Source organism: Macrosteles quadrilineatus, unplaced genomic scaffold (assembly GCF_028750875.1).
Source record: "Macrosteles quadrilineatus isolate MER2022 unplaced genomic scaffold, UCM_ALF_1.0 Scaffold_36__1_contigs__length_1205136, whole genome shotgun sequence".
In the NCBI taxonomy this organism is placed as follows: Eukaryota; Metazoa; Arthropoda; class Insecta; order Hemiptera; family Cicadellidae; genus Macrosteles; species Macrosteles quadrilineatus.
Genome location: NW_026542629.1, coordinates 693,360 through 707,541, shown reverse-complemented (window position 1 = coordinate 707,541; position 14,182 = coordinate 693,360). Strand labels below are relative to the sequence as shown.

The 14,182-nt window shown below is 36.1% G+C and overlaps 1 protein-coding gene across 2 annotated transcripts in view; it reads right to left on the bottom strand.

Annotated features, from left to right (window-relative positions):
* The window catches only part of LOC129005839 (uncharacterized), a 38,914-nt gene that overhangs the window by 14,653 nt on the left and 10,079 nt on the right, over window positions 1–14,182 (bottom strand). For both annotated transcript variants that reach the window (XM_054434856.1, XM_054434857.1), the window contains 7 exons: window positions 14,047–14,139; window positions 10,744–10,814; window positions 9,706–9,803; window positions 6,743–6,982; window positions 5,078–5,223; window positions 4,211–4,414; window positions 1,357–1,498 (listed from right to left, as the gene is read on the bottom strand). In XM_054434856.1, the coding sequence (XP_054290831.1) occupies window positions 1,357–1,498; window positions 4,211–4,414; window positions 5,078–5,223; window positions 6,743–6,982; window positions 9,706–9,803; window positions 10,744–10,814; window positions 14,047–14,139 (994 nt within the window). The remainder of the gene's footprint in view (window positions 1–1,356; window positions 1,499–4,210; window positions 4,415–5,077; window positions 5,224–6,742; window positions 6,983–9,705; window positions 9,804–10,743; window positions 10,815–14,046; window positions 14,140–14,182) is intronic.

The following is a 14,182-nucleotide window of genomic DNA, read 5'->3' as shown; positions in this document are numbered from 1 at the left end:
AGCTCTTTTACATCCAACACGTAATCAAGAAACTGAACAATTGAAGCAAGCAACAAGATATTTTAAGGAGGGAGACAGAGTACAAGCGAGAAATTATTCAAACTCAAAAGACAAGTGGAGTTTTGGAAGGATATTGGAAAGGGAAAGCAACCTTCTGTATAAAGTACAAATGGACAATGGAACTGTCTGGAGGCGTCATGTTGACCAACTACTCAAATGCGAAATAACGTTACCAAAACATTTCAGAGGGGAGAATTGATGTGTTTAACTGATGTACTGACTTAAGACCATATGTATATGTGAATTAATGATCACCTGTTATTTTGCATTTGTTTTGTTTGTATTAGTTTTTCTGTTTACATTAAAAGAATGAGTTTGATTCAACTGAACAAATTTACTTATTATTTGAAAATGTAACACCTACATATTGAGGATTGTCTGACAAGATGTGCGTCTACAATTATAAGTCATAACGTCACGCACTCCTGGGGCTATAAAAATCAATTATAAGATTACTTCGTTACAAAAACCTTTAGTAGATATTTTGATATGAGCCCTGTGTTACTCTGAAAATAACAATGTAGGCCTACTGTGTAATATATTTTTTTTCTATTTTTTTCTATTAAAGGTTTGCAAAGTACTTTGAAATTCAAGAAAATTTCGGTCAGTACTTGACATGCACCAGATTAACAATCAAAGCAGCTAAACAGCCAAACCGATCTTGATAAATTAAAAATTAAAAGCATTAAAATTGATGAAAAAGCATTCTATACATAATTTTAGGTACTTACTTCAAACTAATTAAAAGTACATTTTTTCTTAGCATGCGTCATATAGGTGTTGTAAGCCAAAAATAAAACAAAAAATCTAGCCTACTTTTTGGCCATGATAGTTAAAATAACCCAATTTTGAAAAGCTACTGTGTCAAATCAGATATATTTAACACTAACCGATGCTTAAACTCCTCTGCTTGAACAAATAACTAAACTACAATGTATGTAGAATGCGTCATTTAGGAGTTGTAAGCAAAAAACTAAAAAGGTCCATAAATTTTGTAGTTTTCTTTACTCCCAAAATCTGAGCACATGTAAGAATCCGTCGCAACCTCCCAGGACTCTAAATCGGAATTCCCAAAAGATATTAAAACACTTTCCAGCTTTAGACAATTTTTCAGGAAGCACTACCTTTTTGTCTAATTTACTATAAGCAACAAATAAAATGGGAATTTAATTTTGATAATAACTACTCATAATTCTTTATCCTACTTAATTATCTATAAATTAAGAACATTAGTAGACCATTTATGACTGACTACATTAGACAGTCATAAACGGTCTACTAATGTTCTTAATTAACCTCCTTTTTTGAAAGCCAACTCAAGCCCTTTTTTGTACTCAGGATGATAAAGCAGTCCTATGACAACGTCTTGGTCGTAGAGACGACAATACTTCAACAACAAGCTGCCACATCTCCAGCAGAGGCCAGTGGCTTCACCAGGCTAAAATCAAACAAGAAACAAGACACACATTTATAAGTAGGGTGATTTGATTTGATAATTGGAATTAGGAATTACTTTACAAAGATGCTGATTAAAAATGAAGAGTTAGTTAAATGTAAGAGTAATTTGTTGTTTTACATATTCAGGGTTGTAGTAATTGTACTAGGAATGTAAACTTCTTTAGAAGCCTGGACTTCCTGAATTATTGATTAAGATAATTCGACTATTTATACTGCTATTCATATTTCACTCATTTCTGTCTTGTTTTCATTCCAGTATTAATATTGTGTGCAGGGTCTTCAAAAGTCTGGAAACAACTTTTTTTTACCATTGGAGATAAGGCAACAAGCTTTACACATAAAACTATAACTAAAAATCTACTTTTAATGGAGAAAAATAATGACTATTTTCTCTCTTACTGGGGATACAATTTCACAATTCACAATGAGACAGAAGGAAATATTAAATAAAAGCATAGGTCCTGCAGTACATTTACAATGTTAATATACTATATAGAAGGTCAGTTAAAAAAGTATCCAACCTTACGTTTTATCTAGTAATCCAACAACCCCATTGAGCTGCACCCTGGCGCGTAGATCGAGGCAACTGTGAAGCACGTCTCGTGACCGGTCATGTGACCTTGACATGGCGTCAGTTCGTTGTCGGCTGCTAAACGTGAAACTGTGTATGTAGTGTTTGTCATGTTTTTGTGCTAAGTAAAATGACGGAACGGGTGGAAGAGCAATACCCTGCATGAAATTTTCCAAAAAACTGGGTGATACACAAGCTTTAGCAATTCTTAGAATTTAGCAAGCCTTTGGAGAAGAAGCTATAGGTGTAACACAGATAAAAGAGTGTTATAACAAACATATTCAAAGATGGCCGCACTTTGGGGGACGGTAAAACATTATTCTTCCGGGAGACCATCAACAAGTCAAAACGATTAAGTTATCAATCAAGTTCAAGTTTTATGGTGGAGGATCGACGTATAACTGTTTGAGAACTAGGTACGGCCTTTTGCTAGCCTTTTGAAGTTGGAATCAGTATTAGTTCAGTTCATTCAATTTTGACGGACGATTTGGCTATATGCAGAGTTGCTGCAAAATCTGTTTCAAAGCTGATGACCGAAAGGAATTGAGACTTGAAGTAGCTTAAGACATGCTGGAATGCATTCAGAATAAGCCAAACTTTCTCAAAACAGTTATAACTTGTGATGAGTTGTGGGTGTAAGGGTATGATCCTAAAACCAAGGCACAGTCTTCTCAGTAGAAACACTCAACACATAATGCCGCCGTCAAATAATGCATGCTATGTTCAACAGCTTGTCTGAAGTCCATAAGGAAGGAAGAGTTCCAGTCTTGTTTCCAAAAGTGACAGGAGCACTGGAATAAGTGTGTGAAGTCCCAAGGGGACTATTTTGTAGGAGATCATATGTTAAAACAAATTGATTAATAAATTATGCTTTTCCTGAACAAGGTAGGAAACTTTTTTAACAGACCTCGTGTAAAGCTAATAAGAATCACAAACTTTTGCAAAAACCATAAGCCGCACTCCTATCAAGTGTATACTTGAATGAAAGGTCTTGATGTAAAACTTTCCCGAACAAAATATAAGTTCCAGGATAAACCCTGTCCTAAGGGCACAAACTGAATTAAAGGGCTGTATTTAACCACATTTTAAATATTGAAGATGTATTAGCTGTTAGGTATGTTTTTAGTTAGTTTGTTTATCTTTTTCCTGAGTTTTTTTTTATTCTCATTAAAGATTTTTACTTTACAATAAAATTATTAGTTTTTATTCTGCCACACAGTTTAATCCTATTACATAGGAAAATTTCATTAAAGAATGCAATAAGTACGGTTGAGATTTGCCTGTATAATTTGCATGGCAAGTGTGTTGTTTTTTTACAGTACCTAGATTTAGAGACCCACTTTATTTGTTTAAGTATTCGTGGCCTTGCCTACTTTGTTACTACTTGATCTATACACAGAGGAACAACCACTGTGATGGCTTTATGGCGGCTGGCTTGTGTTCCTCACATAAGATTACCTTTTGACTCCTGTCCACAAGGAAAATGAAAACATAATATTGGTTTAAAGAAGTAAATTTTTAGTAACAATATTTATGTTTAAAGCTCGCTTCCATTATCTGCAATGGCTAAAAAATGAAATGCTGTTACCAGGACTATCTGGAGACAAGGAATGAAAACCAACCTGTATTCAACAAGCCCAAATTTTAAAACTATACACAATACTCATTTTTAATTGCCACAGTTTTTGCTAAGATAAGCCTATTGAAGTAGGGTTTGTGTTTCCTAATATTTTGATTAGGAGATGTCCAAGTTCAAATTGAGATTAGGAGAGGTCCTAAGTCTGAGTAGGAAGACTTGACTTACTTGACAAGTAAAAAGACCTTAAGTTTTTTTAAGTTTTATTTTTATACCTATGCTCTGCTCCCTCCAAATTTCTTTCTAACTCCTTGTAGACTGTCCACAGTATGACAAAAAATTTATATTTCTTTGATTTTTGGTACAAATGATTTTAGGTAGTTTGTATTTATCTTAAATATTTCAAGAAAATATAATCCATATAAAAATATAAAATATAATAAAGATAATATAATCTGCTGTAATCTGTAATCCCTCCGTATAATGTCAGCGTAACAAAAGATGACCAGTTATCATAATCATAATGTTTTAGTTTCAACTCTTACCCTCCTTGAGATCTTCAAAAATGCATGATACAAAGAGTGTATCACGCTTATCCTCATGTTGCTTGAAAGACTTATGAGCATTTTTGTGTTTTCTACTTGCAAGCTGTTGAAGAGATCAGCAGCATAGAAAGTTGTATCGATATTACACTTTTCCACCAGCACTTGAAGAAAGTCTGCGCCTATCACATATCCATTACTCCTGATCTAGAATGTGAGATGCAAGAATGTAAACAAGTGAAAGTGTGATCCTTCTAGTGGAACAGACTAAATTTACCTTCTACAAACTAGGGGTCTGCAGGTTCCTGATAAAAAAAGTTGGCCCATGGGATTGGTTGGCCAAGCTTAGTTTAGGTCAATTATGTTGAAGGCATGTGAGCAGCTTGGTTTTTTGAGTTAAGCCAAGCCGAGCTTCTTTATCAAGTTCAAAGAAAGAGTCTGCGAAGGTACAATACACAATTACATTTATAATTTTGCTGAGATTTTGTCTGAGTGATGTTTATGGTTTTGGAGGTAATAATTTATTTATTTCTATAGTCATTTGTACACGGCAAAATGATGATGATTGCTCTGTGACCATCTCATGGTTAAAAATAAACCCAGGACTGATTTACTTCTTTGTTTTGATGTCCCCAGAAGCCAAAAACACCATCCACCATCCTTTCAAGTTCATATGTATATGTAAGTATTAGTGTGTGTGTGACCGTTAGCATGATAGCTCAAGTAAAAACCACTACCTATATTTTGATCAAATTCCATTCAAACGTGTAACACTACATTTATTCAAACGAGGTTGCGAACCAGGATGTTTAGACTATATATGTCATTTAGATAATACTACACTTAAAGTATTTAGAAAGTCATGGGTACCTGAATGTTGTATACATTCTGAGAATGTAGCAGGTATGCTAGTAGTTTGAGAGCAGGGTGTGTAACAATCTTGCAGTCTGATTTCATGCATGCTAAAAGTGCTCTAAGGACACTGTCTTCTTCCAGGAATATCTTCAAACCTGACTCTATTAAACAATCAATATTAAGTAAAAAGTAAAAGAAATAGTCTACTTAAAAATACTACAAAAATGTTACTATGCTGATAAAATTTCACAGATTTTTAAGACACTTATAGTTTGAAGAGACTAAGGCGCAATTTCACCAAATTCACGCTAACGATGGTTTGGTTAATCTTTGGTTAAAACTAACTGACGATTTAAACCCCAGTTAAGGAAATCTGGTTTCACCAACGAAAACCCGACAAAACTAATGCTGGTCTTTTAAACGAGAGTTTAGAGTAAAATCCAGATGGCAGTGGCAGTAAACTGTCATAATACCGGGCTGTTATGGGAGCAATAAGTAAAGTTAACCTAGAAAATAAATTGGTGTTTATGAGGTAGTGAAAACAAAACTGGAGACAGCAAGATTACAATTACCGGTATACCATATATTCTAAGCAACAAAAACAAAATAACAACAGAAAACAAGAATAAATAGCTAAACAATTAACATGAGTAAATAAAGGCAAAGCAATGTTGATAAAACAGATTCAATTGAGGAACAGAGGATTGAGTTTTGCTGTAGAGTCAAGGCTCAAAATCTAACTCTTTACGGTACATTTGAAATAGTGAGAAAACTTGAGGCATAAAGAGTTACACAAGAACGAGACATAATAAAGATGCTATAAAAATAAAGATTTTCTATAAATACTAGCAGAATAATGACAATTTAGGTTTAGTTATTGTCCTAAATTATGTCTGACTGGACTAAACTAATTGTTTGGCAGTAGGGTTAGGGCTACTCAAAACTGGGAAAAGGAAAAGGGAGCCTATTTTTTCGAACAAAGAAAAAAGGAATTTCATAATGTAGGTGGAAAAACACATTTTTTCAGCCGGGATAAGAGTTGCTAATCACATACCTAGAGATACACTTTTACTAAAAACCTTGTGGGTTAACCCAAAGAAAAAGCCAAAACGTTTTGATAATTCATATCTAGTAATATAAAATTAATTTTGTCTTAAATAAACCATTAACCTTTTCTCTTATCCACCTAGTTCGGCAAACAACATAGGCAACTCATCACTTTCAAAAGCTAATTCGTATCGTATACTCTTCTATCATTTGGTCTTTCCATATAAACTCAAAACTTAAAGCCAACTGATATTTACTTAACGAAAGATTAAAGAAGTTAACCGGTCAAAATCGGCAGTTAATTATCTAATGACGGTTTAGTCTAAACTAGCTCTAACGGCAAGTAGTGAAATCCGATTTTGCCGATTTTGTCAGTTAAGAGCTAACTGCAGCTAGAGCAAGGCTTAACGGCCGTTTTGTTTGGTGAAATCGGGCCTTAAAGGTTTGGTGATACTTGATTTTTCCTGGATTAACTTTGGACCAAAAGTAAACGAATTGGACCTTTAGTGACAGAAAATTTTAATTCCACCAGAGTACATGTTTAATTGTGTGCAAGTCCTACAGTAAAAATAATGTTGAATAAGTCTTATGAGAATATATTCCTAAAAATTTACATTATATAATATTATATACCTCGGTATTCACTTATGTGTATCATCTTGAAGGCAATGACATGGGCTAGTTTTAACATCTGAGCCAGCAATAACTGTGTGTCTAGGTTTTGAGTGTTGATCTCAGTATGTTCCCATGTGCTGCCACAAAATCTTTGGAAAGCTTGAACCAACTGCTGACTCAACCTCAACATCAGCCTGGTGTCAGGAATGCGAGGAACTGTTCTGCAAGCGATGTATATGACAACACTTACGTTCATCACTGAAAACAGTCAAACACAGTTGTGGTAGACAAAATGGAAGTATATTAAAAATGTTATTTTTAATAGATTTGCTTCCTATACAAATTATTACCTGATTTGTTTACTGCATTACAGATTTGAAATTCATCGTTGAATAGCTATTAGATTGAGCCATAAAAAAAACTTATACCTCTCAAGTGAAGTTTTATTAAAAATTAAGCTAGAGGAATGAATTTTAATGTTGAACAAAAAGTGAAGTGTTGTGTGTAAGATACTGTTTTTGATAAGATTTGTTTTGTTTTTTTACGATAGGGAAATGGTTTATGCACTGTCAGGGTCTTAAGATGTTTTTTACCCTGGCGTGAGGTACTCTCACCCACTAAAAACCTATCGGTCCAGGCAATGGAATCCTCCGCGGAAACACTATTTGGAATACTTCAAGAGGGTGCCTTTGTATGCCAGAGATGGCATTTCGGTTACAATGATCCACCGGGTTCAGCTGTACTGGTGCATCACAGCTGTTCAGTTCACTTTCCTTTTAGGACTCCCCTGGAGAATGCAGAAACAGCAATCAGGTATTGAGTATTCGGGACTTGACAACATCAGTTGGACGAGGGTGTCCGACGAAACCGGTCCAACAACCTTTTCAATGCTGTACATCATCGTAGTCAAAGACATCATCATTCTGGGCTCTCGGATTTTCACATTTTATGAAGGTATGCCCTGAAACAGCCGTGTCCGGTGAGCAATTGAGTGAGATAGAAGTCTACCTTTTTGTGCTCTCGCTCAACCCACCTTTGGAGATACCAAATAAGTCTCACCGTCCATCTTCCTCGTTCATCTCCTTCCCAGCGATATCGTCAGTCTTCCATAGTACGCTTTCGTGCTTCAGTACAGCTCAAATTACCATTCCCATCACATTTCTGCTTCCTTTCAAAAGCAAGGAATAATGAGGGTTACCCCTGCAACTATGAGGACTGCTGGCTCTGACACTGTAAGGTACGCCGAGGTGATCAGCCTACTTAAATTGGCCACAATCTTTCCGCTTTCTCCGTCGCAAAAATTATCTGTTTCTGGAAAGTGAGCCGGACAATCAATCTCATTTCCAAGTACTTTACAGCGGGTTTTGTGGCTATCACGCCCCAACTAGTAACTGCAAGCTTTACGATTGGGTTGATTTTCCGTCTGGTGAGAAGCACGATCTTAGTCTTTTCTGTTGCCAAGGACAAGCTGTGGTCATCCGTTCACCTCATCACTTGACCTATAGCCAAGGCCAACAGCCTTTGCAAATCATCAACATCCTTTGCCGTTATAATTACGGCAATATGGTCCGCATACCCAACGAGCAAAGTCTCTTGAGGTATTTCCATTCAAAGAATCCTGTCGTAAGTGGATGTTCCAGAGGTGTTACATCTCTCAGCAGCTGTCTTTCCGGTGTGTTGAAAACCAACTTCCGATTCTGTAAGTAGCTCTGGAGTATCCTAGGCAAGTACGGGGAATTGCGAAGTCCGCCTCCAATGTACCCAGCATGTCAGCCCTCCTGGCTGAGTTTAACTAATTTTTCACGTCTAGTGTAGCCAGCATGACTAGCCTTCGTAATCTGGGGTTCACTTGCTGGGCAGCCTCAGAAGATTCACTTCACTCACAGCTAAAACAATTGATCGGCCCGCTCGAAAGCCGTACTGACGATCAGAAAGTCCACCTGCTGCCTCTACTGCCTGGGCAATCCTTGGCTTTAGGAGTCACTCAAAAAGCTTCAAAGACGGGGCAGCGGAATTACGCCTTCCAATAAACGTCGATTGTACATATTTAGCAGAAGGCCTGAAAATTTCCGACCAACTGCCTTAAATACTTCCGTTTGAATTCCTTCGGGACCTGGAGCTTTGTGGCAGCGCAGAGAGCCTATGGCATTTGCCATTTCTTGCTCAACGAACAAGGGTACTAGTTGGGAGCCACAGCAACCTCTTTATTCGGCCTGATCGGATAGGCCGGAAACAAAGCATCGACGATCACCTCCAACTGTACAGACCTTTTGAACAGAGGCAGTGACTTGCTGCTAAACTGTTTCTGCAAATGTTAACGGAAACATCATGAGTCTTCTGTGGTCGTGACAAAATCCTGGTATTGTTCAGCGGTAACTGAAACATCATAATCATCTCCCGCGATCACAGAAACGTCATCATCATCATGCGCGATCACGGTAAAATCACTAACATATCCCGCGACCGTGTGTGCATCATATGTGTCTCCCGCAGTCATGGAATCTTTATCATAGTCATGCGCGATTCCAGAAAATTGAAAATTATCAGTAGAAATACAAAATTTACGCATAATTCCCAGTTCAACTAAATCACGCATAATTGCCGGTTTTCCAGGTTGGTTGAAACCCTGCAAATAGTGTAGAAAGAGAGATTTTAGATAGATAATTTTATTATATTCCTTATTATATTTATATTAATATTATTTGTTTTTGTTTTCCTTGGCCACACTACTTAAAAATAATTGCTATTGAAGAAAATAAAATAAGATGACATTAATTTCAAATTAAGTTCCTTGATTCACCATCATTTAATGTACATAAACAATAACCATTTGCAATTGTGTGGCATGACATCGAATCATTATAAAGAAGCTCAGCTTGGGAGCTTGGCTCTATCAAAAATCCCATACACCTCGAAAAGAAATAATTGGGAGATAGCCAAGCAGAGCTTATGAAAAATTCAGAAATATAGGCTATACTTACATCTTTTGGATGTTATCTCAGGTGATGTCAAGCGGGATATAATGGAAGGAAGTTTGCTCCAAATGTGCTTGCTTATAATTATTTTTTGATCTGAGTTCCTATAACCATACAGCAAAAGTGTTAGCCTATTAAATTATAGTACTCTGTTTGCTAAAGCAAAAGCTATCATTGAATCATTACCTTTGAAAACTGCTTCCTGTTGTAAAATGTAAAGACTGTTTTGGTGTATGTTTGATGTCCATCATTGCTTGAGAATGTTTATGTTGACTATAATTCCTTATTTCAGAGTAAATTTTACAAGTATGGTCTACTTTTTAGGAACAGAGCTTTAGCGAACTAACATTAGTGCCCACCAGAGTCCTATTCATACAAAGTAAATGGGACCAAACCTTGTTCAGAATAGCCGGAAATGCAGTAAAAATGCATTAAGAAATAAGCGTATGTTTATATTGCCATATATTGCTTCTGTGTCTACAATCACAACATATATATCATGATTGTGGAAATCTTTGTGATTATCTACCTCAATTGTGGCAACACCTTTGATCATCTTTCTTGATCATAGTCTTCCTACTAATAGACAATCCTAAAAGAGAATAAACAGAATGCTTTTAATGAATCAATGCTTGGTCATGGGTTATTATTAGCAATTATTCCAAATTACCCGTCTTCATAAAAAACCCTACGCAATTTACAGACTTTTGTGTGGTCATAAAATCTATGATTCCTGGTTTTCCAGGCGGGACACCCTAGTTAGTACTTCAGGACAAGTAGTTTTGTTTTTTGGGTAAAATACAATAACATTTTTCGCTAACAGGTGGTCTAGATTAGGTGGACGTTTGGAGGTGTGCTGAACTAAACAACAAGAATCAAGTTTGGAGGTGTTAATGCAGGTAAGGGAGTCAGGGCCCAGTCTAGCTGTCTAGGACTCTTTAGGTAAGTTATATTTATGTTTTTCCAATGTTCTCAAGACATTAAGTCAATTTGTGTCAAGTGGTTTGCCAATAATTTTTAAATTGCATTTCCAATAATTTTTACCTGTCCAAAATGGTTTTGATTGGAGACATCACTTCATTCAGCATTTTCCTAGAACAACAGCTCAGAATGTCCTAAAAAAGAAAAGATGACTGTGATGAAAGGTGACTCCATTATTTCATTAAACTAGTTAATACTGAATCATTCTTATCACATACATTCAACAATTTATTAGCTGGTTATGAGTGTTTAATCTCTGGCGTTTACCACAACTGTTGAAAACCTAAAGGATTTAGTCTACAAATTTTAATCTTTTGAATTGATACTAAAATCCATGTAACCTACAAAGTTTAAGAATTCATCAACGTCCACACAAACTGTTCCGGTCAAAGCATTTTTGAAATGTTTTGTAGCTTTAGGAGGTTGCAAAATGAGAGAGCAGATTTTGTATGTTTATCAATTAACCAGGTATGATTTATATGGCAAGGGATGGAACAACAAATTAAGCTCCATTGTTAGATCAGCTGATCGCCTGTTATTATTTTCCAACAAAAAGTTTAGTTTATTAAAACGTTTTTATTAGCTCGCTTTCTTGTCCGTTCAGTACAAATTTTGGAATCAATTTTAAACCAACTTCCCCATGAGCAGAGACTTGAAACTTGAAACATAGCTCACAAATGGATGACAATGCAATATTATATCATTTTATTTTCAAATTTCCCTTTGGCTATGCCCCATGGGCTTCCAAAGTATCAATGTTTACATTTTGGAAGAATGTAAATATATCAATTGAAGTCAGCTGTAAATACTTTAATTTGACGGTTTGTTCAAAGACCAGAGGTTAAGAGGTACATGTATGGTATGACGTAAAATTTCGGGTAGAGAGACAAAATTAGATTTAAAATCGGGGCTTAGTGAACTAATGCGTAAAAGTTGTCTCACCTGAAATTCAGTCAAACCTAAAAATTTGTCCAGATAGCCTAGCCTACAATGAGATGGTCCAGGATTGTAACGAGTTCGTTAATTAGTTCTGATTTCGAGTTTGTTGGCTCAGATTATAATTACATCAATGCTAACGACACCGAGCAAATAAATATAATGAAATAATTTACAGGCTTTAAAAAAACGTGAATCGGTACTTCGTTGACACCGAACTAAAACAGGTACTATTAATGATACCCCCGCCGCAGCAAACCTGCCGACTAAGCGAATTTCCATTTGTCTGAACTGATTTCCAATCAAATCTATTTAAATAGCATAAGGTTTAACCCTTTGAGTCAAAATTTTTTCCCATTTTTTGCCAAGTATAGTTTGCCATGAGAGCAGTCGAGAAAATGGCGCCCGGCGACCTATATTCGGCATTCGACTGCAAAATTAAACTTTTATTTTTATTTTAGATTTTTTTAGTGTAGGTCGCCATTTTTGAGCAGTCGGGAAAATGGCGGGCGGCAACCTATACTCGCCATTCAACCGCAAAGGGTTAAGGAGTACCTAGGTTTGCTGCTACAAGAAAACTAATAAAGCAAGTTTTTTAGTAAAATATTAATAGCTCAGTATAAAATAAATAAATTGGCCAAGTTTGATCCAAATATATCAATAAACAAGCACACTAGCCTACATTAATTTACAATATTCTCCATAAGAATAAAATGGGAATTTTAAATTTTGATTTTTTTGAATTTTCTCCGTTACCAATAATTGTACAAAATCACTTTCATATACTAAATTATTTGTTTTTTATGCTCTTTAAGAAAGTCTAGAGATAAATTGGGACATTTTGTGTTTTGAGGGTCAAAAATTAGAAAAACTATTTTACCCTATCAAAGCCCCCCTAAAACCCCGTTCCCATGATCCGATCATGCTGGTTCGCGAACTCATTTAAGTTTATCCCACCTAACACCTTCAAACCAAATTTCATTAAAATCGGACAAAAATTACTCAAGTTATCGCGTTCACGGACGTATATATATATATATATTAATAAATTAAATAAATAATTAAACATTTAGTACCCTTTGGGGCGGTTCACGAGCTCGGGACTATCGTAGTCCGAGCCCAGATTCCGGAAATAACCGGTATTTGGGCCGCGACTTAAAAAATCGGGTTCACGAGCTCGAGACTTTATAAGCCACGGACCAAACTGATAGGCGGCACACAATTAATGCAGGGATAAAACCCGGTTTTAAAAGTTGGGTTCACGAGTCTAATTACAGATAGTCCCGGCTTCTGATCATTAGTCCCTCGGTCACACCCCCCACTCGGTCAATCGCCAGAGTCGTTCGTAACTAATTTTAATCAAACAATATAACGTGGTGTTTATAACACAAATTGAAATAATAAATGTTTACAGTGCTTGGTTACCACCAAAGCCTCGTTTAAGGCAGAATCTACACTTACTCGTGCGCGCAGAATCCTGCCTTGAACATGCTTGATCGGCTAAATACAAAATATAAATTCAAATAGTTATATTAAACGTGACTGGTAATTAAATAGAACCTTATTGTGCCTCTACTACAGTTACCACTGTTCGTATCATCTTGGGATTCCTAGTATCGGCTTTTGCCAGATATTATTTGTGAAGAATCGTATACTAAACGGTTCTCGACGACTCCCAGTTATTGTTTTGTGGGGAGTGAACATTTGGTCGACGGCTGAAGAACGACTGCCCGGGGCGCTTCTTGAGCGGTTCTCTCCTGCCACTTCTGGCGTCGGGGTTGAGAACCACGGTCATCCCCTCCATATGACGTCACTATGTCCAGCGTTCAGGGTGGCCTTTTCGTGAAACAAATCAACGTATTTGGGATGACCGTAAAATATAACCCCACGTTAATTTTTGACCCGTTACACATGTGCTACTCCTGAGAGATTGTAAAGCTTTATGATTATAAGAATAGTAGCAACGACATCTGATTACAGTTAAAAAGGTTTTGGTTATGTATTAATGGGCCATATAAAATAGGTAGATTTAACATATTTACATTGGTACCACAAAAAAAACAAAAAAAAAAAAAAAACATATTTACACATTAAAGGCTAAAAAGTAGAAAATAATTTATAAATATGTGGAGAGGATAAATACTTACAAGATTTAAAACAAAAACGTGGGGCGCATGTGATATATAATAATAATTCAATTGGTAAAGATAATGGTAAATTAGCTATTGCATGCACCCCAGGGCCCGTTCTAGGAATTAAAGCCAAAAATACAGAATTATGCCGCCATTTTCTAATATGGCGGCCGTAGCACAGCTTCAATTTTAGGGGACTTTTAGTATGTTCAAAAAGGAGGTACTACCAACATATGTACCAAATTCCCCGGTTGTGCTAATTTGTTTTAGGTCAAAACATATTTTTATTGTACTTTACCACCAACAGTAGAGCAGCTTCATCAACTTTTAACACCAAGTCCTCCAGTTCTTTTTGTGAAGCTGGACTCTTGTCTCTCATCCAAAGGGCAATCTGTAAGTAATATAACAATCATAAAATTAATAAATTTTATAGA